Source organism: Canis lupus, chromosome 21, assembly GCF_048164855.1.
Source record: "Canis lupus baileyi chromosome 21, mCanLup2.hap1, whole genome shotgun sequence".
NCBI classification, from domain to species: domain Eukaryota; kingdom Metazoa; phylum Chordata; class Mammalia; order Carnivora; family Canidae; genus Canis; species Canis lupus.
This window is the reverse complement of record NC_132858.1, coordinates 16,800,269-16,823,573: the sequence shown is the minus strand read 5'-3', so window position 1 is coordinate 16,823,573 and position 23,305 is coordinate 16,800,269. Positions and strand designations below refer to the sequence as shown.

At 37.1% G+C, this 23,305-nt stretch overlaps 3 protein-coding genes across 4 annotated transcripts in view; 2 read left to right on the top strand and 1 right to left on the bottom strand.

Moving 5' to 3' along the window:
* Positions 1-3,225, top strand: part of LOC140612769 (olfactory receptor 5M3) — a 144,931-nt gene extending 141,706 nt beyond the window's left edge. The window contains exon 3 of one of the 2 annotated variants that reach the window (XM_072790834.1): positions 2,249-3,225. In XM_072790834.1, the coding sequence (XP_072646935.1) occupies positions 2,293-3,225 (933 nt within the window). In that variant the 5' untranslated portion in view covers positions 2,249-2,292. The remainder of the gene's footprint in view (positions 1-2,248) is intronic. The other variant, XM_072790835.1, reaches the window with a different exon arrangement.
* A 4,907-nt stretch (positions 3,226-8,132) lies between these two features.
* On the top strand, positions 8,133-9,063 carry LOC140613633 (olfactory receptor 5M9-like). The gene is given in 2 exon segments (XM_072792065.1): positions 8,133-8,204; positions 8,206-9,063. Coding segments are annotated over 2 exon segments (930 nt in total).
* Positions 9,064-13,600: 4,537 nt separating this feature from the next.
* Positions 13,601-14,557, bottom strand: LOC140613421 (olfactory receptor 8U3-like). The gene has a single exon (XM_072791948.1). It carries the CDS (start codon positions 14,555-14,557, stop codon positions 13,601-13,603), a length of 957 nt encoding a protein of 318 aa, XP_072648049.1.
* Positions 14,558-23,305: the final 8,748 nt, after the last annotated feature.

Genomic DNA, 23,305 nt, shown 5'->3' with positions numbered 1-23,305 from the left:
TTTTATTTTCTCTTATTCTTTGTAATTACCTTTATTTATTCCATACATATCTGGGTGTGTAGGTGCGTATTTGTGCACATGGTAGAGACAGAGAAATGGGAAGGAAGGAGAAAAAGAGAGAGAGAAAAAGAGAGATTTTCTATAGAGATTTGATTATTTGATTATTACAAACTATTAATGGAAACTATAATTTGCAAGAGTGCATTTAATAATAATTGCCCAGTGTATTTATTATGTGTGAATGTGTAAGATCTCTTCATACTCCTAACTAAACAATGAAGTGGGTATTATTGTTACAGTAACATCACATTAAGGCATAGAGAAATTAAAGAGAAGCAAAACAAGTATAAAACCAGTCCTTGCTGGGATGCCTGCTGGCTCAGTGATTGGGCCTCTGCCTCCAGCTCAGGTCGTGATCCTGGGGTCCTGAGATCGAGTTTCACATCAGGGTCCCCACAGGGAACCTGAGTCTCCCTCTGCCTGTGTCTCTGCCTCTCACTCTGTGTGTGTCTCTCATAAATAAATAAATAAAATCTTAAAAAAAAAAAAAGAAAAGAAGTGTGCAAAATATCCAAGAAACTTTCCCAGAGCTCCACTGGATCCTCAAAGTAGAGTGAATCATTCCCCACTTTCTGATTCTCCTATAAATCTGTAAAAATATATTACAGTTTTAGAAATTTTAATTACCACTATAAATGGTGACTTTAATCTCTTTATTTTACATATGTTTAAACTCTAGAATATAAGAGTCAATAATGTTTAGTAGATTATAATTATATGTTAGCTATGCAAAAGAGTCCACATCTAGGGAAAATGTATGATTATATGGATGTGTACAAGTAGTTTACTCCTTTCTACTTGGCTTTGATGACCATGTGGTAAGTTTGTCCCTGTTCAATTTATTTATTTATTTATTTATTTATTTATTTATTTATTTATTTATTATTTATTTATTTATTTATTTATCTATCTATCTATCTATTTTAATAATAAATTTATTTTTTATTGGTGTTCAATTTGCCAACATACAGAATAACACCCAGTGCTCATCCTGTCAAGTGCCCCCCTCAGTGCCCGTCACCCATTCACCCCCACCTCCCGCCCTCCTCCTCTTCCACCACCCCTAGTTTGATTCCCAGAGTTAGGAATTCCCAGAGTTCTTTATGTTCTGTCTCCCTTTCTGATATTTCCTACCCATTTCTTCTCCCTTCCCTTCTATTCCCTTTCACTATTATTTATATTCCCCAAATGAATGAGTCCATATAATGTTTGTCCTTCTCCAATTGTCTCATTTCACTCAGCATCATACCCTCCAGTTCCATCCACGTTGAAGCAAATGGTGGGTATTTGTCATTTCTAATGGCTGAGGAATATTCCATTGTATACATACTCCACATCTACTTTATCCATCCATCTTTCGATGGACACCGAGGCTCCTTCCACAGTTTGGCTATTGTGGACATTGCTGCTAGAAACATCGGGGTGCAGGTGTCCCGGCATTTCATTGCAACTACATCTTTGGGGTAAATCCCCAGCAGTGTCAATTTAAATGAGTGCAAGGATTAGGTGAGATTAAAAGTAATATTTTCTCAGACACTTAGGTCTGGTGAATTATTTGATTAAATGGCTTCCATCCCTAATTATTGACAATATGCTTATAATGAAAAAGTTATAAGGTAAAAAATCATTTATGCTATGGGTCAAAATAGAACTGTAAATATCGTAAAATATGAAACTACCAAACATGGAAAAAAGAGATGTTTAAGAAATAGTCTTGGAAGGGCGCCTGAGTGGCTCAGTCAGTTAAGCAGCTGGTTCTTCATTTTGACTCAGGTCATGGTCTTAGGGTCCTTGGATCGAACCTTTCTTCTGGCTCCATGCCCAAGGGGAAGCTCCTTGATGAATTACTCTCTTCCTCTACCTCTGCCCCTCCTCACATAGGGTCTTTCTCTGTGTGTGTGTGTCTCTGAAATAAAAAAAATCTTTAAAAAATGAAATAGTCTTGGAATTTTGGCTGAGCACAATATTTAGTACTCGTATGCTTCAATCACAATATTTAGTATAACTGGCATGCTAGGGCACCTCAGTAGCTTTCAGAGAGCCTGCTCCATGGCAAGTGCTCAGGAGAGATGTGCCGTGAGAACAGCAGAGTGCAGTCACAGAGAGTGAATAAAGAAAGATGAAAGAGACGTGGGTAAAGAGTTAAATTAATAAACCGATTCTTGACTTTTAAATTATTTCTTTCTAGCCATCACTGAGATTGCTAACCCGTGTTGACTCTGAATTGAGAAAATGCTCAATTTCACCGATGTGACAGAATTCATTCTCTTGGGACTCACCAGTCGTCAGGAATGGCAAGTTCTCCTCTTTGCCATTTTTCTTGCAGTCTACATTGTCACGGTGGTGGGCAATGTTGGCATGATTGTGTTGATTAAGGTCAGTCCACAGCTTAACAGCCCCATGTACTTTTTTCTCAGCCATTTGTCATTTGTGGATGTGTGGTTTTCTTCCAACGTGACCCCCAAAATGCTGGAAAATCTGTTATCTGAGACAAAAACGATTTCTTATGCTGGCTGTTTGGTACAGTGTTTCTTCTTCATTGCCCTTGTCCATGTGGAAATTTTCATTCTTGCTGTGATGGCCTTTGATAGGTACATGGCAATTGGGAAGCCCCTGCTGTATGGCAGCAAAATGTCTAGGGCTGTGTGTATTCGGCTGATTTCCTTCCCTTACGTATATGGTTTTCTGACTAGTCTGGCAGCAACCCTGTGGACATATGGCTTGTCCTTTTGTGGGAATATTGAGATCAACCACTTCTACTGTGCAGACCCACCTCTCATCAAAATGGCATGTGCTGGGACCTTTGTAAAAGAATACACTATGATCATACTTGCAGGTATTAATTTCACATATTCCCTGACTGTAGTGACCATTTCTTATCTGTTCATTCTCCTTGCCATTCTACGGATGCACTCGGCGCAAGGGAGGCGGAAGGCCTTTTCCACCTGTGGGTCCCACTTGACAGCTGTCGTCATATTTTATGGGACTCTCATATTCATGTATCTCAGACGTCCCACAGAGGAGTCTGTGGAGCAGGGGAAAATGGTGGCTGTGTTTTATACCACAGTGATTCCCATGCTGAATCCCATGATCTACAGTCTGAGGAACAAAGATGTGAAAGAAGCCATGAGCAAAGTGATCAGCAGAACATGTTTAACAAAATAAAATAAAATTCAGTTAATATTGTTTTCTGTGTTTCATAAGCATTTGACAACAGGTTGTGGTTCAGTACATCACTGAGAGACTTTTTATAAAAGCTACAGGTTTTGTAAAATAGTGAGACTCAAACTTAGAGAAAAAGTGATAAATCTATCCCTATTGACGTGAGTAGTGTGTATTAATTAAAACTCAATAAATTAATTAGTTGAAAAAGTTATTGGAGACAATATTCACAGGTACACTAATGAAATTGTTCAAATATAGGTCTTAAATTATGACTGTTTTTCTTAGTAAAAAATGCAATGGATGAGCATGGGAAATGCTTATCGATTTGCCTATGTGGAGAATAAATTGAGGCAAAAATAAGAAATTTAATTTTCACTTAGTTTTCTAGTATGACAACATAATATTGGTGGTCTTGGTAATGGTTGTGAGATTTTGTGGAAACAAATGCTTTTTCTTCAATATGAAGGTGGGTCTTTTTAGAGAATGCTATATTGAAAATAGCTATCCTCTTGCATGTAATCCCTTTTCAACTTTTTTAGTGTTTAAGAGAGATACCACATGGTATGCATCTCTCTGTTACAGATTCCAGGAACTGCCATGTCCCAATCCCTAGCTGACCAGTGATCAGACTTGCCTCTGCCACAGTATCTTCAGTGGACCAAAGAGTGGGCAGAGTCAGTGAATGGATGCATAATTTTGAAAACACAGCTCTCTTGATTCCACTTACTAAATAATATAAATTAGTATATTCATGTGGAATATTTTGCACACATGTGACTAAGATATAGTAGTTAAATATTTTTAAATGATTTTTGTATTTGAAAGACATAAAGTGTTTAAGGTGGTCTATTTGATGCTAATGATTATGTGTCCCATCATGATAATGTGAACATAATTTGGTGTCTCCAATACTTCATTTCATGAGATATGAGCCTGAGGAACAACTTTAAAATATGGACTTCTTAAAGTCTCTATCAATATATACATGTATACATACATTAATACCCTGCTGTTTTGCTGTAGAGAATACACAACTACAACACCATTTATGTAATTACAGATTTATCTGCAAAGATGTAAATACAAAATGACATTGATGTAATATGAGAATAAACATTCTTCTGTATCCATTTTTGACTTTTCATTTTCCTCAAGGGGAGCCAGAAATACATATGAACTCATTTAACACAGAAAAATGCATGTCATCAGCACCATTTTAAGACTATTTGCATTTAAACAAATTGCTAATTGAGATTAAATGTAGTACTATAACATTGTGCCTATAGTTGCAGTGCTTAAACCCTCTAAAGACTTTAAGATTTAACTCCATGTTACTTTTGGGGTTAGTTAAAAGTAACTTTGTCAAGATAACTGTTTATTCGCTGTTTATTGGAGAACTCTTGATATGCCAGTTAGTTGTTGATAACTAATAAATTTCAAAGTGTGACTTTAAAACATTTTAATACTAGTAGTGGGCTAGTAGGTGGATTTGGATCTTTGTTACCTTTCTCTTTCTATCTTTTTTTCCCCTCCAAAAGCTATTTCTATTTGCTTTTTTGATAGTTAGTGTTACTTGAAGAATGAAGACATCATGTTCCTTGTTTGAGTTCATCAAATTTCAAATTAATTTGTGGATCACCTTGGATAAATTGTTTTTTGTTATTCATCCAGTAAATTTTTAGTTTGTTGTCACTGCTCTCCAAGGTCTCTCTAGGCTCAAAATTTCTATGAATCTAGCTTCTTTGGTAGAACCTAAAGCAATTTTGCCTTTTGGCGAGAATTTGGAGTTTTTTGTAAAATACTTTGAAAAATAAATCTTATTGTTACATTTATTTCTACACCCGTCACCCTCATTATATTTAAGCATCTCCAACATAAAATCTCTCCTTATCATGCTGCAAACCGAGAATATTTTCCCAAGATGCATAACTGCTAAGTGTGAATCAAAGAAAACAGAACCATATGAAGGTGGGAGAGATTACACCATGTTATCAAGAATTTTGATTTCTTAATTTTACTATAAGGGTTACCCTTCTAATGAAGAGTCTTTAACTTCTCTTACCCCTGAGATGTTTTTGGCAGTTGAATCATTATTCCTTTCATAATTACCTGGGTAGTTCCCTGGGGAGATGTTTTCAATGTTCTTAGTGTTCAAAATTCTATTATAAATAGTGAGCCTTTGTCATGTGATGACCTCCTCTGCTGAAGGTAGGTCTGCAAATTGTATACTCTTTGCAATACAGATTAATGCAGTCAAATCTTTTCACTTTTATCCATTTGAAGATAAGACTGAGACTTTGTAGACATATGTAATCACAGTGCTTTATTTTATGATATTGTATTACTGGAGAATATATGATATATTACTGGGGAATTCTCTAACCTTTCAAAACATCATAAGAATGAGCTCGTTACAGTGAAGATTTATAAAGTTTTATCCTTGTTTTTTATCCTTCTCACTCTTCTCTGCAAATATCATTGATATTTGCAATGCCCACATTGTTGTTTTAAAATATATGTGAATGGAGTTGAGGTTACTATATCAGTGGTAATGATACTTAGTCCCATGTTTTGGTTTCCTCATTGCAAAGTAATGATGCTAACAGAACCTGTTTCCTAGGACATATTCATGCAAAAGTTTCGGTAAGCACTAAGTGAAAGCTATTCTTACTGATATTATAAAGCTGAGACTGTGTCATTAGAAAAATCTGTCTTAGAGAGGTTTATGAAATATTATGTGTTATATAGAGCTAACCTAGAGATCACAGCACTTTAAAAAGAGTCCTAACTGTGAATATTCCTGAGTATCAGTTATACTTCACATCCAAGCTAGGCAATTTAAAGAGTTCCCAAGATGAATGAGACAAACTCTGCTACCACAGAGCTAATGATTATGTGTAGAGGAAAGGAAATGCACACTCCCACAGGGAATAAAAAAAAAATTTGGAGTAGTATTAGTTTATGTTTCTTAGATCTTGATGCTTTTTCAACTTTTGCATTTTTATAAAATATATTTATATTGTTTTATACCTGAAACAATAAAGTAGTACCATTAATCCAAGTCAAATTCATTAATTGGAGAATCATGGGTTCATCAAGTGAGATCATGAGTTTTTACATAGGGAACTCCCTGCCCTTAGCTCTATTCCCACGCCAGATTGCAACTGTCATCTGACTCAGTATCTCCACCCTTGAAAGGAGCCAAACGATGAGTTTACAATCATGGAAATCTATTGTAAGAGGAAACTTGTATTAGAATTAAAACTTTGATGCCTATTATATTACATGCCCAATTAATAGCATATTTAATCCACTATTAAACATTTTTCAGGGTAAGAAAATAGTTCATAGAGATTAATTCACTTCCTGAATTCTTCCTGCTACTAATTGCAGGGGGCCATGATATAATCACAGAGCTCGCATATTTTTTTAATATATTATGGGATGACTCCAGCAACACTCTTTTTTACCATAAGAAGCTAATATTTCTCCTTTTGAGCTTTTGCATTCCATGCCTTTCATCCTTCATATGTTTACACAGTTGGCTGTTTCACTCACTCACTCATTCAGAAGTACCCTCCTCCAAAAAGTCTTGGATCACTCTGTCTATACTCTATCTCCTCTTATCCTCCTAGCATGTTGTAGTTTTGTCATAGTCAGTCCACTTCCTAAAGTATCTCATTTTTATGTTTGGACCCTTTTCAATGAAAATAGACTATGATGCAAGCCAGAATCTTCCACATCTTCTTCACTGTCAATATCCAGAATTTAGAATACTTCTAGATATAGGGGTGCCTGAGTGGCTCAGTAGGTTAAGCATCTGACTCTTGATTTCAGGTCAGGTCTTGATCTCAGGGTTGTGGGATCGAGCCCTTTGTCAGGGTCTGTGCTGGGTGTAGTGCTTTCTTCGGATTGTCTCTCTCTGCCTTCCCCAACCCCTCTCTTCCTCTCTTGAAGAAACAAACCAAAAGAACTTCTAGATATAACAAATATATCTGCCATATGGTTAGCTTTGGTGTTTGTAAATCAATTAAGGTAAGCAGTTATAAACAAAGGCCCATTGATAAGAGAGTAATATATCCTTTAAACACTTTTATTATGGGGAGCTCAACTCCCTAAGATGGTGCTAATCCTACAGATACAACCTTGAGAATTTATGGAAAGTTTTTACTTCTTGAAGGAAAAAAGCTGGTAAAGTGTAGTAAATAGGGAAAATATTATTTAGAAACCTTTTCCTTGAGAGAACATTAAGTGTGAACATGAATAAGAAGGTGTAGAACTGATTGATTTTGAAAACCAGTGGAATCTGAAATAACATGTCACCTAAACTTTATGTCATAAGATTTACCTGTAGACATGATTTTGATAGTGGGTGCAGCATACAGACAAGCATAATGTTTAGCTAAACGGAATAAAATATGGTTAATGGTTTCATATGTTCAAGGCATATAATGGCATATGCTGACAACAGGTAGGGCAAATATGTAAAAACTAGATTGTAACATCAACTTATGTAAGTCCATAAATTGGAGAGAATTTAGCCATTCCCTGACTTTTAGTCTGATATGATTCATATTTGTGTCTTGGGATTTTTAACATTAGTGTAATAATCTGTCAAAATGTAAATGTCCAATATTAATAATACATGATAACAATGTACAGAGTTGTCTATTTTACTGATAAAAAAACCAATATATATTTATGGTAACTAATACCTATAAGACCTACTAAAGGAAACAATGAAGCCTATATATTCTAATCATGGACATGGGGCAAAATTGCATTGATTTTTAATTATTTTAATTAGAATAAGGATAAATGTGGCTCAAAAGTTTCAAGAATAAAACAGATCCATTCATGTGTTTTATTTCCCCATAGGTACTACAGACTGGCTCTATGTTAAGGCAATGCCAAATTTCACAGATGTGACGGAATTTATTCTTCTGGGCTTGACCAGTCGTCAGGAGTTTCAAGTTCTCTTTTTTTGTGGTATTCCTGGTAGTTTACATGATCACTCTGTTAGGGAACATTGGCATGATCATTTTGATCAGCATCAGTCCTCAGCTTCAGAGCCCTATGTACTTTTTCTTGAGTCATCTGTCTTTCGTGGATGTGTGGTTCTCTTCCAATGTTACCCCCAAAATGCTGGAAAACTTGTTATCAGGGACAAAAACCATTTCCTACGTAGGGTGTTTGGTGCAGTGCTACTTTTTCATTGCCCTTGTGCACGTGGAGGTTTATATCTTGGCAGTGATGGCTTTTGATCGCTACATGGCCATCTGCAACCCTCTGCTTTATGGCAGTAAAATGTCCAGGACTGTCTGTGTTCGGCTTATCTCTGTGCCTTATGTCTATGGGTTCTCTGTTAGTCTAATATGTACACTATGGACATATGGCTTGTATTTCTGTGGAAACTTTGAAATCAACCATTTCTACTGTGCAGACCCTCCTCTCATCAAGATTGCCTGTGGGGGGGTCCACATCAAAGAATACACGATGATTGTTATTGCTGGAATTAACTTCACATACTCTCTCTCTGTGGTCCTCATCTCCTACACCCTCATTGTAGTCGCTGTGCTACGCATGCGCTCCGCTGATGGCAGGAGGAAGGCATTCTCCACATGTGGGTCCCACTTGACAGCTGTTACCATGTTTTATGGGACTCTCATATTCATGTATCTCAGGCGTCCCACTGAAGAGTCTGTGGAGCAGGGAAAAATGGTGGCTGTGTTTTATACCACAGTGATCCCCATGCTGAATCCCATGATCTACAGTCTGCGGAACAAGGATGTGAAAGAGGCAGTCAACAAAGCAATTGCCAAAGCAAACTTGGGGTAGTGATGCTGAAGAAAATATTTTTTTGATATGTTGCTACCTATTATAAATGTTGAGGCATAAAAGTCCTAACATAGCAAAGATTTTCTAAAGGCAGCTCTTAGGTACATAAAAAGGTCCAATCTAATGATGCTTTACTCCAGGAATGGACTCTAATTGCTAGGACTGCTTTATTCTACACATACAACTATATTATCAAAACTGACATATTATTGTCATTCACAGTGTACATAAAATTGTGTTAAGTGTAAACATCGGAGGAATGCATAAATAAGTCTGATATTAATAAATGTTGATTTAGAGGTGAGTTTGTCAGAATTCAGCATGATTTCCTAGGCTATTTTCTCTATATGCATGGTCCTCCATATTGGTTTCATATGAAATCTAAAATTTCATAAGGAAAAGAGAGAGAATTCATGTCTTTTTCATGACCTTCAGGATGTTGATGGCCATTGATTAACCAAAAAATTGTTCTGTAATGTTCATACCCTCATGGGCTTCTGAAAACAGATTTGCGTTCTGAATCTTCCACCCAAGTCTCAATACAATCATATGTTCTATCCTCAGTGTGTGTTGTTTGATAATTAACCATGTTCCTACTTTGGGAAGCAGTTTAATAACTCTAACTCTACTCCATAGTTTGGATTCTGGTATAACCCTTGATAAAAACTCCTAAATACAGAACCAAAGAATGTAATGTTAGTGAGAAGAATCTTGTATCTGACCATAATTTGAAATCTCATCAACCAAAGTTTTAATAGGACGAAGTCTGGCAGCCAAAGGTCAGATTTTATATATCAGAAAATTCATAATGTTCATTTTTTTCATTATGATGAGGACAGGAGACTCCTTTGTCACAAGAATTCACTCCTTTAACATCAAGAAATTTATTAATTTTTGTTACTTTCTGTTTATTTATGAGGCTCTTTCTCATTTGCAGTGGTTGTCATCTAAAGTTCAGTTTTCCGATTTATTTAGATAAAATTATGAATTAATTTAAGAAAAATATGTAAAACAAATAATAAACGTGATGTGTCGATGAGGCAAAGTCATAAGGCGTAATAGTCTAAAACTCAGAAAACATAACTGATGTCCACAGTCACACACCTCTCTCTCTCTCTCTCTCTCTCTCTCTCTCTCTCTCTATATATATATATATATAGTTACTGTGCATATATTATATTGTATAATGCACATGACAACTTCTTGGGGGGTACTGTCTATCAGGTACTACTTCCAATAGGGTTTTTATAAATCCCCTTGTCTTATTTTTTTTCAGAGTCATAATTTCTGCAATGTCTAAACTATTATATGGTTTGAGCGAGACAAAATCCAGTAAGGTCTGTTGTGAAAGTCTCTGTCATTATACCACTGGTGAATGTTAGTTATATAATATTCAAACAACATTGAAGAGAACTCAGTTATCCAATATGCTTCCCAAACTGTTCAATGAATTGTACTTTATGTCACAAGATTTACCTGCAGACATGATTTTGATAGTGGGTGCCAAAAGTGGGTGCCAAAAGTTACTAGAAAGTAATCAGCTTTAGAAGTTTCCAAGCTTCATAAGCACCATGTATTCAGAATTTAAAAATGTTAAAGCCACTTTTCATCTTTTTCTCACCACTAGGACATGTTTTTGAGGAGCCAGAGATATTAGCCAATGTCACTTAGCTGGAAGTGGTAAAACTTAGGTTTGAACTTAAGACCTCAAGATTCCAGAACTAGCTTCTATTTAACTAAGATGCCGAGACAGATTTTGTTTTTTGGTCATGCCTGGGTTTGGATCATGAGGCTCTTGAGATGAAAACAAGGATGACAGAGAGAATAAAAAGAAGAATCAGCTCATGGTAGGTAAGCAATCATATGTCACCCTGGCAATACAGTTAGTATGGCTTCATCTGATGATGAACTTCATTTTTTTTGTTCACTGTTAATTGTTTATAACTTAATTATTTGAATGAACAAAATGTATTGGCTCTATCACCACATTGATTCTAACACCTACCACAATACATAGGTCATAACAGCATAGTTTTATAGATCAGCAGACGGAGTTATTTAGAATCCATTCACCTTCAACTTGTCTTACTGTTGAATGAGGTCATTGAGAGGACATGACTGCCTTTGACCCTCAAACTGGACTAGGGCAATCAGAGGTTCCTTACTCCTCCCTGTATCCTTGGAATGTACTCCCACAGTAGGAGTCATTTCAAGATTGTAGCTTTGGAGAGCAGGTATTGTTGAAGACCGTCTGGATATATATGTGACTGAACCCTGTGAAGGCTTCTGTATAAACTTTTAAGATTCTAGTATGTACTTGTGGAGATTTGCATATCTTATGGCCACCTGAGACAAGCTTCACATGTAAGTTTCATTGCTTATGAAATTGCCACCATCCAATCTGGAGTTCTCTGCCTCTATGGTCTCTCTGCCCTTGTGTAAGGAAGCCAGTCTCCGATTTCACCCAGGAAACTCCCAAGGTTAGAAATTAAGACTTTTTTTTTTTTTTTTTTTTTTAGAAATTAAGACTTACAAAAAAATGTTGTTTTACTTCAAAGCCACAGAAACCACTCAAATTGGCTTAATAAAAATAAAAATATGTGGTTCAGTTTTAGTTTTTAAATACTACAATTACAGTGGTATTTTATGAAACTCAAGGGCACAGAGCATAACCAGGTTCACAAGAAACCAGTAATTGGGCCTTAAAAGATTTCTTGTTCGGATTTCTTATTTTTCCTTCTCTACAGACAGTGTTTCTCAGTGCATGGGGAAGTCTTAAATGGAAACCTCAGCTCCAGCATTCACTTAACCTAAGATTAAGTGATCAGATGAGACCCATTGGACTTACAGGGTTACAATAACAAATTCCCTTGAATGACATCTGATTCGCTTATTCTCAGTCATGTGATCACCCCAATGTACTATGTTTTTAGAGAGGGCTTCTAGTGCAATGACAGATGCCACATTCCACCTCTGTGAGGGAGGAGATTCTCAGAGGGGACAGGGTCCTCGTAAACAGGAAAGCAGTCTGCACTGTGTTCCTTTTGTCTCCTTATAAATTCATTCACTCAACTCCTCCACCACCATTCAGAGTAATTACAGGGTTTGTATTAGACACTGAGAGGGATATACTGTAGAAGATAAATTCATCAAACCCTCTCCTAAGACTTGAGTTTGCCAGACTGAAATCCTAAACCCTATGTCTGAGCCAACCCCAGGCATATCACATCATATTGGCAGACTAGCAAAATAGAAGGGGTATTTGTACTGGAGATATTTGTTCTGTATTTGCACCAGCAGCTGGTGGGCTTCATCAAAAAGAATCAGGACTGAGAATCTGTCCTTTTCTTTTTCAATAGGCTCAGGATATTTGTTTTTCCTACTGGTACCACCTTATTGCATACATACCCTTGTTCTCCTTGGGGCCTAATGCAATGCTCTCCCACTTGAAAGACTTTTGAGATTTCTGGCTAGTAGCTCATGCTACTGGAATTTTTGCTTTGGTGGCACATTACTTGCCTTAATAATCCTTTTCTGACCCTTTAATTCTCTCTGAGTGTTACTAACTCCTATGAAAATTAAAAGTATGTTTTTGTAATAATTTGATTGATATCTTCCTTCTCTATCAGACTGTTCAGCCCTATCAGGCAGGAATGTGTTTGCTTTGGCTCACAATATCAGCTGCACAGTAGACATTGAACATTTGAATTTATGAGTGAAAAATAAATCTATTACATTACAGTTGAAAGTTTAAGTGGATTTTGGATTATTTTGTTTTATAATCATTGCAATATGGAGCTATATTCTTGGAATGTGATAGCAACCATAATTATCATATGTTTTTAAGCTATCCTTGCCTGTCTCCCAGACCTTTGTAAAGTCCTCATATCTCCAAACTTCAAAGGAACTTTGGAAAGAACAGCTTCCCTGAGGGACTTTAGGGATAGGTCTACATTTTTGCATTGACAGAGTAATAAAGGGAAGTTGAGCTTTCCAAAAGGTAATCCTGATTCTCGATCTGCATATTGAAAAATGGTATCTTCTCAAAGGATATGATAATTGTGTAATACTAGGGAGTGGCCAGTAGTGAATCGAGCTAAGGTCAGAGGCAGAGTAAGGAGTGATGGTTTGCAGACCAGGTACAGTTGGGGGCAGGCTATGAAATGACATGGAATTGGACAAGAAACTTACTTCACCAGCTTCCCTGCCCCCTCCTCTCTCTTTTACTCATATATGAAACAGAAACACTTTGGAAAGAAGCAGTTGATTCTTATTATCAATTGAATAGGAGCTATCCAGGTCAGGGCTATCATAGTCATATACCTAAACACTAGCAATTTGTTAAAAGTCTAAATTCTACACCTTTAAACATTTCATCTTATTATAAACTACATGAGGAATAGAACTCATGGACAAAATAATTTTACTCATATAAAGAATGGTAAAAATGAATTTACTCCATCAAAAATTCTAATATTAAGATTATAAAACAATATATCTACATATGGCATTGCTTCAAATGAGACATTGTTCCAAGTCATTTTTTTAGGTTTGTTAGAAACAGGACATAACACTTGTCAGTTGCTTTTCTTAAGGCATTTTTTACCTCTTGGTTCCTCAAGCTATAGATAATGGGGTTTAGCATAGGAATTACTATTGTGTAAAATACAGAGGCCATTTTGTCTGTGTCAAGGGAGTGGTTTGATTTTGGCTGCAGATACATGAAGATCAATGTCCCATAGAATATAGTCACAGCAGTCAAATGAGAAGCACAAGTCGAGAAAGCTTTGCACCTCCCTTCTGTAGACTGGATTTTCAAGATGGCGGCCACAATGTATAAGTAAGAAATAAGAACAGTGGTCAAAGAGCTGATCATGTTGAATCCAGCAAAGATGAAAATCAAGATTTCTTTGAGGCTGGTGTCCGAGCAGGCAAGTGCCATCAAAGGAACATCGTCACAATAGAAGTGATTGATGATATTGGGGCCACAATACATCAGTTGGAAAGTAACAACTGTGTGGAGCAAAGCAACAGAAAAGCTGTATAAGTAGGGGCCTATCACCAGCTGCATACACACCTTTCGAGACATGATCATCATGTAGAGAAGAGGATTGCAGATGGCCACATAACGGTCATAAGCCATTACTGCAAGAAGGAACATCTCAGAAATCAGGAAGTTCAAGAAAAAGCCCAGCTGTGTTGCACATGCATAGAAAGATATAGACCTGTGCTTGGTCAGGAGGGTCTCCAGGAACTTGGGGGCTATCGATGAGGAGTAACAGAGGTCTATAAAGGCCAGATTACTGAGAAAAAAGTACATGGGTGTGTGAAGTCGAGAATCCAATCGGATTAAAGAAATCATCCCTAGGTTCCCTACCAATGTTAGAGTGTAGACCACTGAAATGAGCAGAAAGAGAATGATTTCAATCTCTCTGTGGACGGAAAAACCCAAAAGAATGAATTCTGTCACCTTGGTGCTATTCCTTTCAGCCATTTATTCCAGTCCCTTAATTGCTGAAAAAAGACAAGACAGAGCCAGAGACAAATTATTAGGTCAGGGAATTGTCACAGGCATCAACTGTTAGCTTCAGAAATTATAGTTTTATTTTATTTATTTAGATAAGGAGAAGAAATCAATTTTTTAAAATTTCCTGCTCCCTTATTTTCTTCTTGATGGAGCAAGACCTTAATATATTACTATATATTTTTTAAATAGCTATTTTCTCTATTTTAATAAATATGCATTATGCTAAATGAAAAGTTAAGCAGGATGCTCAATGGGAGAAGCTAATCAGGATATTTTATGGGGAAAAAAAACGGGCCGGTAAATGTTCTTTCCACTTGTGGGTCAGGTAAATTTTGAAGTGTGCATGTTAATTCATTGTCAAATACTGTGTTCTAAAAATTTTTTAAAAATATACTTGTGAGTAAGGTTAGAATATATATATTTTTAAAAGTATCATTTGGGCAGCCCAGGTGGCTCAGCGACTTCAGCCCAGGGTGTGATCCTGGAGACCTGGGATCGAGTCCCGCGTCAGGCTCCCTGCATGGAGCCTGCTTCTCCCTCTGCCTGAGTCTCTGCTTCTCTCTCATTTATGAATGAATAAATAAAATATGAAAAAAATAAATAAAAGTATAATTCTTTGGATTAAAGTATTTATGGAATTCTATTTTAACTATTTCCAACATTTGTAATTAGAGATGTTTTTCACCATCTCTGGTAAATTTTCAGTGAAATAACAGCATACTTTTAAAAGGTGGCAATCTCCTTGTCAAGAGAAAGAATAGTTTTTGGCAAGCAACACTTCTGTCATCTGATGTTTGTAAAGTTTTCATTGTTAAAGCAATGACCTTTATGTCCACAAGTATGAATATATCAGTATTGCCTCTAGGTCCAGCTTAGGGATCTGAGCTGCCCGTCATTATGCAACTTAGGTAACTAGGTAGGAGGAGGAAGCAGACAAACAGGATAGCCCAGAGTATGGATAGTCTTCCTTTGGTTGGTTAAAGTCACTTCTTATTGGATTCTATATTCATGGGACATACAAAGCCATATCTTTCTCCAGTTGCCACCATATTCACAAAGCCTCCTTAGATCCTTGATCCTCAGGCCACCTGCGTGGCTCAGCGGTTTAGCGCCTGCCTTCGGATCAGGATGTGATCCCCGGAGTCCTGGGGTGGAGTCCCACATCAGGAGCCTTGCATGGAGCCTGCTTCTCCTCTGCCTCTCTCTCTGCCTCTCTCTGTGTGTCTCTCATTGAAACACATAAAATCTAAAAAAATAAAAAATAAAAAAAGATCCTTGATCCTCAGTGCCTTCTCACCTCCACCATCAGAATTTATCTTATATCTCTGTACATAACTTGCCTATGCTTATGACAACCTATATGGTGTGGTTATTGGGAGTTATATGCCTCTTTCCACATCTGAAATTGTGACAGCTAACTTTAATTTTGGGAGGAAAGTAAGCAATAAGAAATTCTCACTGTATCATATCCATAATACATACAACGTGTCAAATAGAAAGGATAATCTCCTTTCCTCCCCAAAGGTATTACCCAAAGGGAAACAGTTTTGTCTAAGTGGTCAGAAAAATCATCTTTTAAATTTTCTCTTCTTCCTTTATTGATTCATCTTAACACTGTAAACGGTACCTAGAGCATTCTCCAAAAATAAATAAAACATATGCATGCATGTATATATGTGTATATATATATATATATGCAAACACATACATGCATTCATTTTTTAAAAAGATTTTATTTATTTATTCATGAGAGACACACACACACACAGAGAGAGAGAGAGAGAGAGAGAGAGGCAGAGACACAGGCAGAGGGAGAAGCAGGCTCCATGCAGGGAGCCTGATGTGGGACTCGATCCTGGGTCTCCTGGATCAGGCCTTGGGCTGAAGGCAGCGCTAAACCGCTGAGCCACCCGGGCTGCTCACATACATGCATTCATACAGACATACATATGTGGTGTATATGGATGTACATATACGCATATGTGTATATACACAAAGATACATATATTCTCAAATACATAAAACCTGACATGAAAACAATTTACTCTCTCATTCACTTTCTCCATGGAACCAAAGCTCACCTTGTGAGAGGTGTGTCCAAATAGAATTTTGGAATTTGCTTGTCTCCTTAAACTGGCATCTTACCACAGCTATTGGTTATAGTTCACTATTCTGGGTTTAAAACTAAAGGGGAAATGAGAAAGTGCTAATGGGATCGCTTTGAATTTTTTTAAAAATATTTATTTATTCATGAGAGACACAGAGAGAAAGAGGCAGAGACACAGGCAGAGGAAGAAGCAGGCTCCATGCAAGGAGCCCGTCGCGGGACTTGATCCTGGGTCTCCAGGATCCCTCCCTGGGCCAAAGGCAGCAGGTCAACCCCTGAGCCACCCAGGGAACCCCCACTTTGGATGTTTGAGACTTAACAGTTTTGGTATTAGGTTATTTTTCTTTGCATGCATACTGGAATCAGGCTCATTTTCTTCCCTTGTACATCTATTTTAAAAAAAGAAAAAAATGCAAAGCCCATACTTTCATCTGTTTCAGAGTTTGAAAAATCAGCTCCCCTTTTTATATATTACTTTTGCTTATGAATATCTTTTAAATACATATCCCTGAACTCAAGATTTTTTCCTGAGAGAAAGGCTACTTACATATACAAATGCTGGAGGACTGTTTTGGAAATGGTAGGAGGGTTAATTCATTCTTGTGTATAGATTTCAGCTTCATCCAGTTGGAGCAGAGCCAGACAGGGTCATCTACTTTCTTTTCTTTTTTTTTTTTTTCTACTTTCTTATTAATGGGGAAAACTGGGTAACTTGGGGAAGGAGGTCTGTGGAAATGACCAACTGTACCTGTTTAACCTACCTGCTTGTGGAAGAAATCTTCCCCTGAATGTTTTCGCAGGGGCCTCCTTCCAATGACTCACAGATAGTTAGGGTATGTGAATGCATAATATAGGCCTTTATACAATGAAGTCTTTATTCCTTAAGGAATTATTAATTCTCAGTGTTCCCCAGATGTGACTGCCCTAGGGTCACTGACCCTCCAGGGCACAACTGTGATTAAAGAGTTATAATTACAAAAAGTCCATAAAACAAAATTAACATTAGGTTGTATTCAAATTAGAATGATATCACCATGAAATCACTAGTCTTTGGTTATGTATATCAAATCCAATTTGTATAAACAAAACAAAGAAAAACAAAACCAAATGACAACTAATCAAGATGTCACAACCATTTCCAATGTATTATCATCGTTTGCTTATAATTGTCCCTTCCTGTCCCGGTGACCTTGTTAGAGGGATTCTGATTCAATCATTTGTTTTGTCATCTAGCCTAGTGTGTTTTATGCCTAGATGTTAGAAAGTTTATTTTTTTTTTAAGATTTTATTTATTTATTTATGAGAGGCAGAGACACAGGCAGAAGGAGAAGCAGGCTCCATGCAGGGGGCCTGACGTGGGACTCCATCCCTGGTCTCCAGGATCAGGCTCTGGGCTGAAGGTGGCGCTAAACTGCTGAGCCACCCAGGCTACCCTATAAATAAAGTCTTAAAAAGAAAATAAGATTTCAGGTTGTACTACAAAGCTGTGGTAATCAAGACAGTGTGGTACTGGCACAAAAACAGACACATAGATCAGTGGAACAGAATAGAGAACCCAGAAGTGGACCCTGAACTTTATGGTCAACTAATATTCGATAAAGGAGGAAAGACTATCCATTGGAAGAAAGTCTCTTCAATAAATGGTGCTGGGAAAATTGGACATCCACATGCAGAAGAATGGAACTAGACCACTCTCTTGCACCATACACAAAGATAAACTCAAAATGGATGAAAGATCTAAATGTGAGACAAGATTCCATCAAAATCCTAGAGAAGAACACAGGCAACACCCTTTTTGAACTCGGCCACAGTAACTTCTTGCAAGATACATCCACGAAGGCAAAAGAAACAAAAGCAAAAATGAACTATTGGGACTTCATCAAGATAAGAAGCTTTTGCACAGCAAAGGATACAGTCAACAAAACTAAAAGACAACCTACAGAATGGGAGAAGATATTTGCAAATGACATATCAGATAAAGGGCTAGTTTCCAAGATCTATACAGAACTTCTTAAACTCAACACCAAAGAAACAAACAATCCAATCATGAAATGGGCAAAAGACATGAACAGAAATCTCACAGAGGAAGACATAGACATGGCCAACATGCACATGAGAAAATGCTCTGCATCACTTGCCATCAGGGAAATACAAATCAAAACCACAATGAGATACCACCTCACACCAGTGAGAATGGGGAAAATTAACAAGGCAGGAAACCACAAATGTTGGAGAGGATGCGGAGAAAAGGGAACCCTCTTACACTGTTGGTGGGAATGTGAACTGGTGCAGCCACTCTGGAAAACTGTGTGGAGGTTCCTCAAAGAGTTAAAAATAGACCTGCCCTACGACCCAGCAATTGCACTGTTGGGGATTTACCCCAAAGATACAGATGCAATGAAACGCCGGGACACCTGCACCCCGATGTTTATAGCAGCAATGGCCACGATAGCCAAACTGTGGAAGGAGCCTCGGTGTCCATCGAAAGATGAATGGATAAAGAAGATGTGGTTTATGTATACAATGGAATATTACTCAGCTATTAGAAATGACAAATACCCACCATTTGCTTCAACGTGGATGGAACTGGAGGGTATTATGCTGAGTGAAGTAAGTCAATCCGAGAAGGACAAACATTATATGTTCTCATTCATTTGGGGAATATAAATAATAGTGAAAGGATATATAAGGGAAGGGAGAAGAAATGTGTGGGAAATATCAGAAAGGGAGAGAGAGCATAAAGACTGCTAATTCTGGGAAACGAACTAGGGGTGGTAGAAGGGGAGGAGGGTGGGGGGTGGGAGTGAATGGGTGACAGGCACTGGGGGTTATTCTGTATGTTAGTAAATTGAACACCAATAAAAAATAAATTAAAAAAAAAGAAAATAAAGTCATATGGCATTAATTTGTTTGACTTGAGGCAAGAAGCAAACAATTTGTCTAAATAGCTAATTGCCTTGATGTTGCTTAATTAAATAATCCATCTCTTTCTTATTAATTTATAATTTAAAAATATCATTTTATTTATTAAAATAATTCAAAAAATCAACTAGCTTCTGATTATACTAAACACCTTGGAGTTTTAGAAACCTATTAAAGCCTTTTTTATGTTTCCTTTGTTTTGTAAAACAAATCTTTTACAGAATATAAATGACATATATATATTTATGCTGATTATAAAATTTTATATGTAAGAGGATATAAGTGCAAATATAAAAATAAATATATGTCACATATAAACATATATAATCTACAAAGGTAATGTTCTTTAAGTTTAGGGAGTTTTTTTTTTTTTTTTAAGATTTTGTTTATTTATTCATGAGAGACCCAGAGAGAGAGAAAGGCAGAGACATAGGCAGAGAGAGAAGCAGACTCCATGCAAGGAGCCCAATGTGGACTTGATCACACCCTGGGCCAAAGGCAGATGCTGAAACCACTGAGCCACCCAGATGTCTTTAAGTTTAGGGAGACTTTTGTTTTTTTTTTTCCTTTTATATTTTTATATCTTTCATTAAATTGGGCTCATAGAGTACATGATATATTGCTATATTTAATTACCATATTTTCACCAGCAATATGTTAGGATTTTAGATACTATTAAAATTTCTTCCCACAGCATGTTTTCTAGTATATCTATAAAAGTTCCTATTTGACATTTTGTGATTTTTTAAATTATTTAAAATTTTATTCAAAATTTATTTCAAATGTTCAGTACTTTTAGTATAGAACACTAAAAAATGGTAATGTTGAATAGCAGGGTATGTCTAATTTAAAATTCTTTACTCATTGCTATTTTTTTTCTAGCAATGTTCCTTAGAAAGCTATTTGTGTTTACATGTTGTCTGCAACTTATGTTCTCCTACTTCTCTCGAACTTATTCCAGTAGATTTTTACACCCATTATTCTCTCAAAAATCCCTTTAACAAGACTGTGTTAATTAACACTTATCAACAATATTTGCCAAATTAACGAGTCTTAGATTAGCTTTATTCACTTGGATTCCTACGTCCTCTTGATTTTCCTACTGGATATTCCTTTTCAGTTTTATGGGTTACTGTTCATTGCCTTCACCTCTAAGTGTTGGTGAGTCTCAAGCTCAGTGCTTTCTCAGTTTGTCTATTTTTATCTACAAATCTGCTTTTACTTGTCCATTTCACTTGGTCTTACACCATTGAACACTGTCTATGTATCAGTTACTCCCAATGTAACTCTTCCTCCCACTACACTCCTCTGAATTCAAGATTCCCATATTCAACATCTTAGACATCTTTACTTGGATGTGTACCAAGCATCTCAGATTTATTGTCCAAAACCAAATTCTATCTTAAGTCTGCTCCTCTCTAGCTCTTCTTATCTTAGCACATGGAAACTATGGTTGCTCCAGGCAAAATCCATAGAGTGACCCTTGACTCCTCTTGCTCATATTCTAACTCAATCTGGTAGGAATTCGAGTTGATGGTACCTTCAATGTCTGCAGCATCCAGCTACCACCTTTTCCCACTGATGCTGCCAGTCTGGGTTCTCATCCATTATCCTTTCCCTCCACAGTTAATTTTTAACACAAGGTAATTATTTTTTTAAAAAAATAAACCAGATACTTTCAGTCTCTGACTTGAAATCCTGCAATGGTTGCCAGTTATACCCAGAGTAAAACCTAAATATTTTTATTTATTTTTTCATGAGAGACACACACACACGCACACACAGAGAAAGAGAGAGAGAGGCAGAGACACAAGCAGAGGGAGAAGCAGGCTCCATGCAGGGAGCCTGATGTGGGACTCGATCCCGGGTCTCCAGGATCATGCCTTGGGCCAAAGGCAGGCGCTAAACCGCTGAGCCACAGAGTAAAATCTAAAATTCTTACAAGGGCTGGCAAGACTTGGAATGATCTGGCCATTGTTGGCTTTTTGACCTCAATCTTCATCCCTATATTCCCTTCCTATCCTTCTCTCTGCACTGACTTCAGATACTCCAGGGCATACTAGCCTTAGGTATTTGTTTTTGTTACTGTACCTAGAATTCTCTTACTTAGATACCTTACTCCTTCACCTCTGGACACTTTCACAATGGTGAAATGTGAAAACACTGGAACCAGATTATCTGGGTCTAAACTTTGACTCTGCCATTAAAATACTTGGTTATGTAGCATCCTGAGTCTTGTTTTCATCATCTTTCAAACAAAAATAGTGCTGAGTGAAATAAGTCAAGAAGAGAAAGACAATTATCACGTGGTTTCACTCATAAGTGGGATTTAAGAAATAGCGCAGAGGATCATAGGAGAAGGAAGGGGAAACTGAATGTGAAGACATCAGAGAGGGAGGAAAGTCAGGAGAGACTCTTAATTATAGAAAACAAACAGGGTTCTTGGAGGGGAAGTAGGTGGGGGGATGGGTAATTGGGTGACTGGAGCATTAAGGAGGACATGTGATGTGATGAGCACTAGGTGTTATATGCAGCTGATGAATTATTGAACACTACATCTGAAACTAATGATGTACTATATGTTGGCTAATTGAATTTAAATTAAAAATAAATAAATAAATAAGGGATCCCTGGGTGGCGCAGCGGTTTGGCGCCTGCGTTTGGCCCAGGGCGCGATCCTGGAGACCCGGAATCGAATCCCACGTGGGGCTCCCGGTGCATGGAGCCTGCTTCTCCCTCTGCCTATATCACTGCCTCTCTCTCTCTCTCTGTGTGACTATCATAAATAAATAAAAATTTAATAAATAAATAAATAAATAATAAATAAACAAAACAAAGATAATAATAGTAATTGCCTCAAGTGCTACTTTGACCATTAAATGAGTTTAAATGTAAAAAGATCTAGGGGTGCTTGTGTGGCTCAGTCAGTTAATTGATTTTGGCTCAGGTCATGATCTCAGAGTTGTGAGATCGAGCCCTGCATTGAGCTCTGAGCTGAGTGCGGAGCCTACTTAAGATTCTCTCTGTCTCTCTCTCTTTCCCTAAGTGTGAAAAAAACCTAGAATCATGTTTGGATTAGCATATATACTATATAAGTATTGATTGCTACCACTACTACCAACTTTCCTCAATTTACTTTTTTTTAACTCAATATCATTTTTCACTATACATTATTTTTACTTGGTTTGTTTATCTCTTTGTTATCCATTGTATGAGTAGAGGTTCAGGTCTCTTTAACTGTAGTTCCTGGTACTAACTGAAGACTCAACAAATTTGACTCCCAACAGTACTGCATTTTTTCTGCATTAATATTAATGATTATATATACAGAGACATATATATATATGTGTGTGTGTGTGTGTGTGTGTGTGTGTGTGTGTGTGTGTATAACACTTTGCCAAGTCTGTTCTTTAAAAAAGGTGTTTCAAGCCGGGACACCTGCACCCCGATGTTTCTAGCAGCAATGTCCACAATAGCCAAACTGTGGAAGGAGCCTCGGTGTCCATCGAAAGATGAATGGATAAAGAAGATGTGGTCTATGTATACAATGGAATATTCCTCAGCCGTTAGAAACGATGAATACCCACCATTTGCTTCAACGTGGATGGAACTGGAGGGTATGATGCTGAGTGAAGTAAATCAATCCGAGAAGGACAAACTGTATGTTCTCATTCATTTGGAGAATA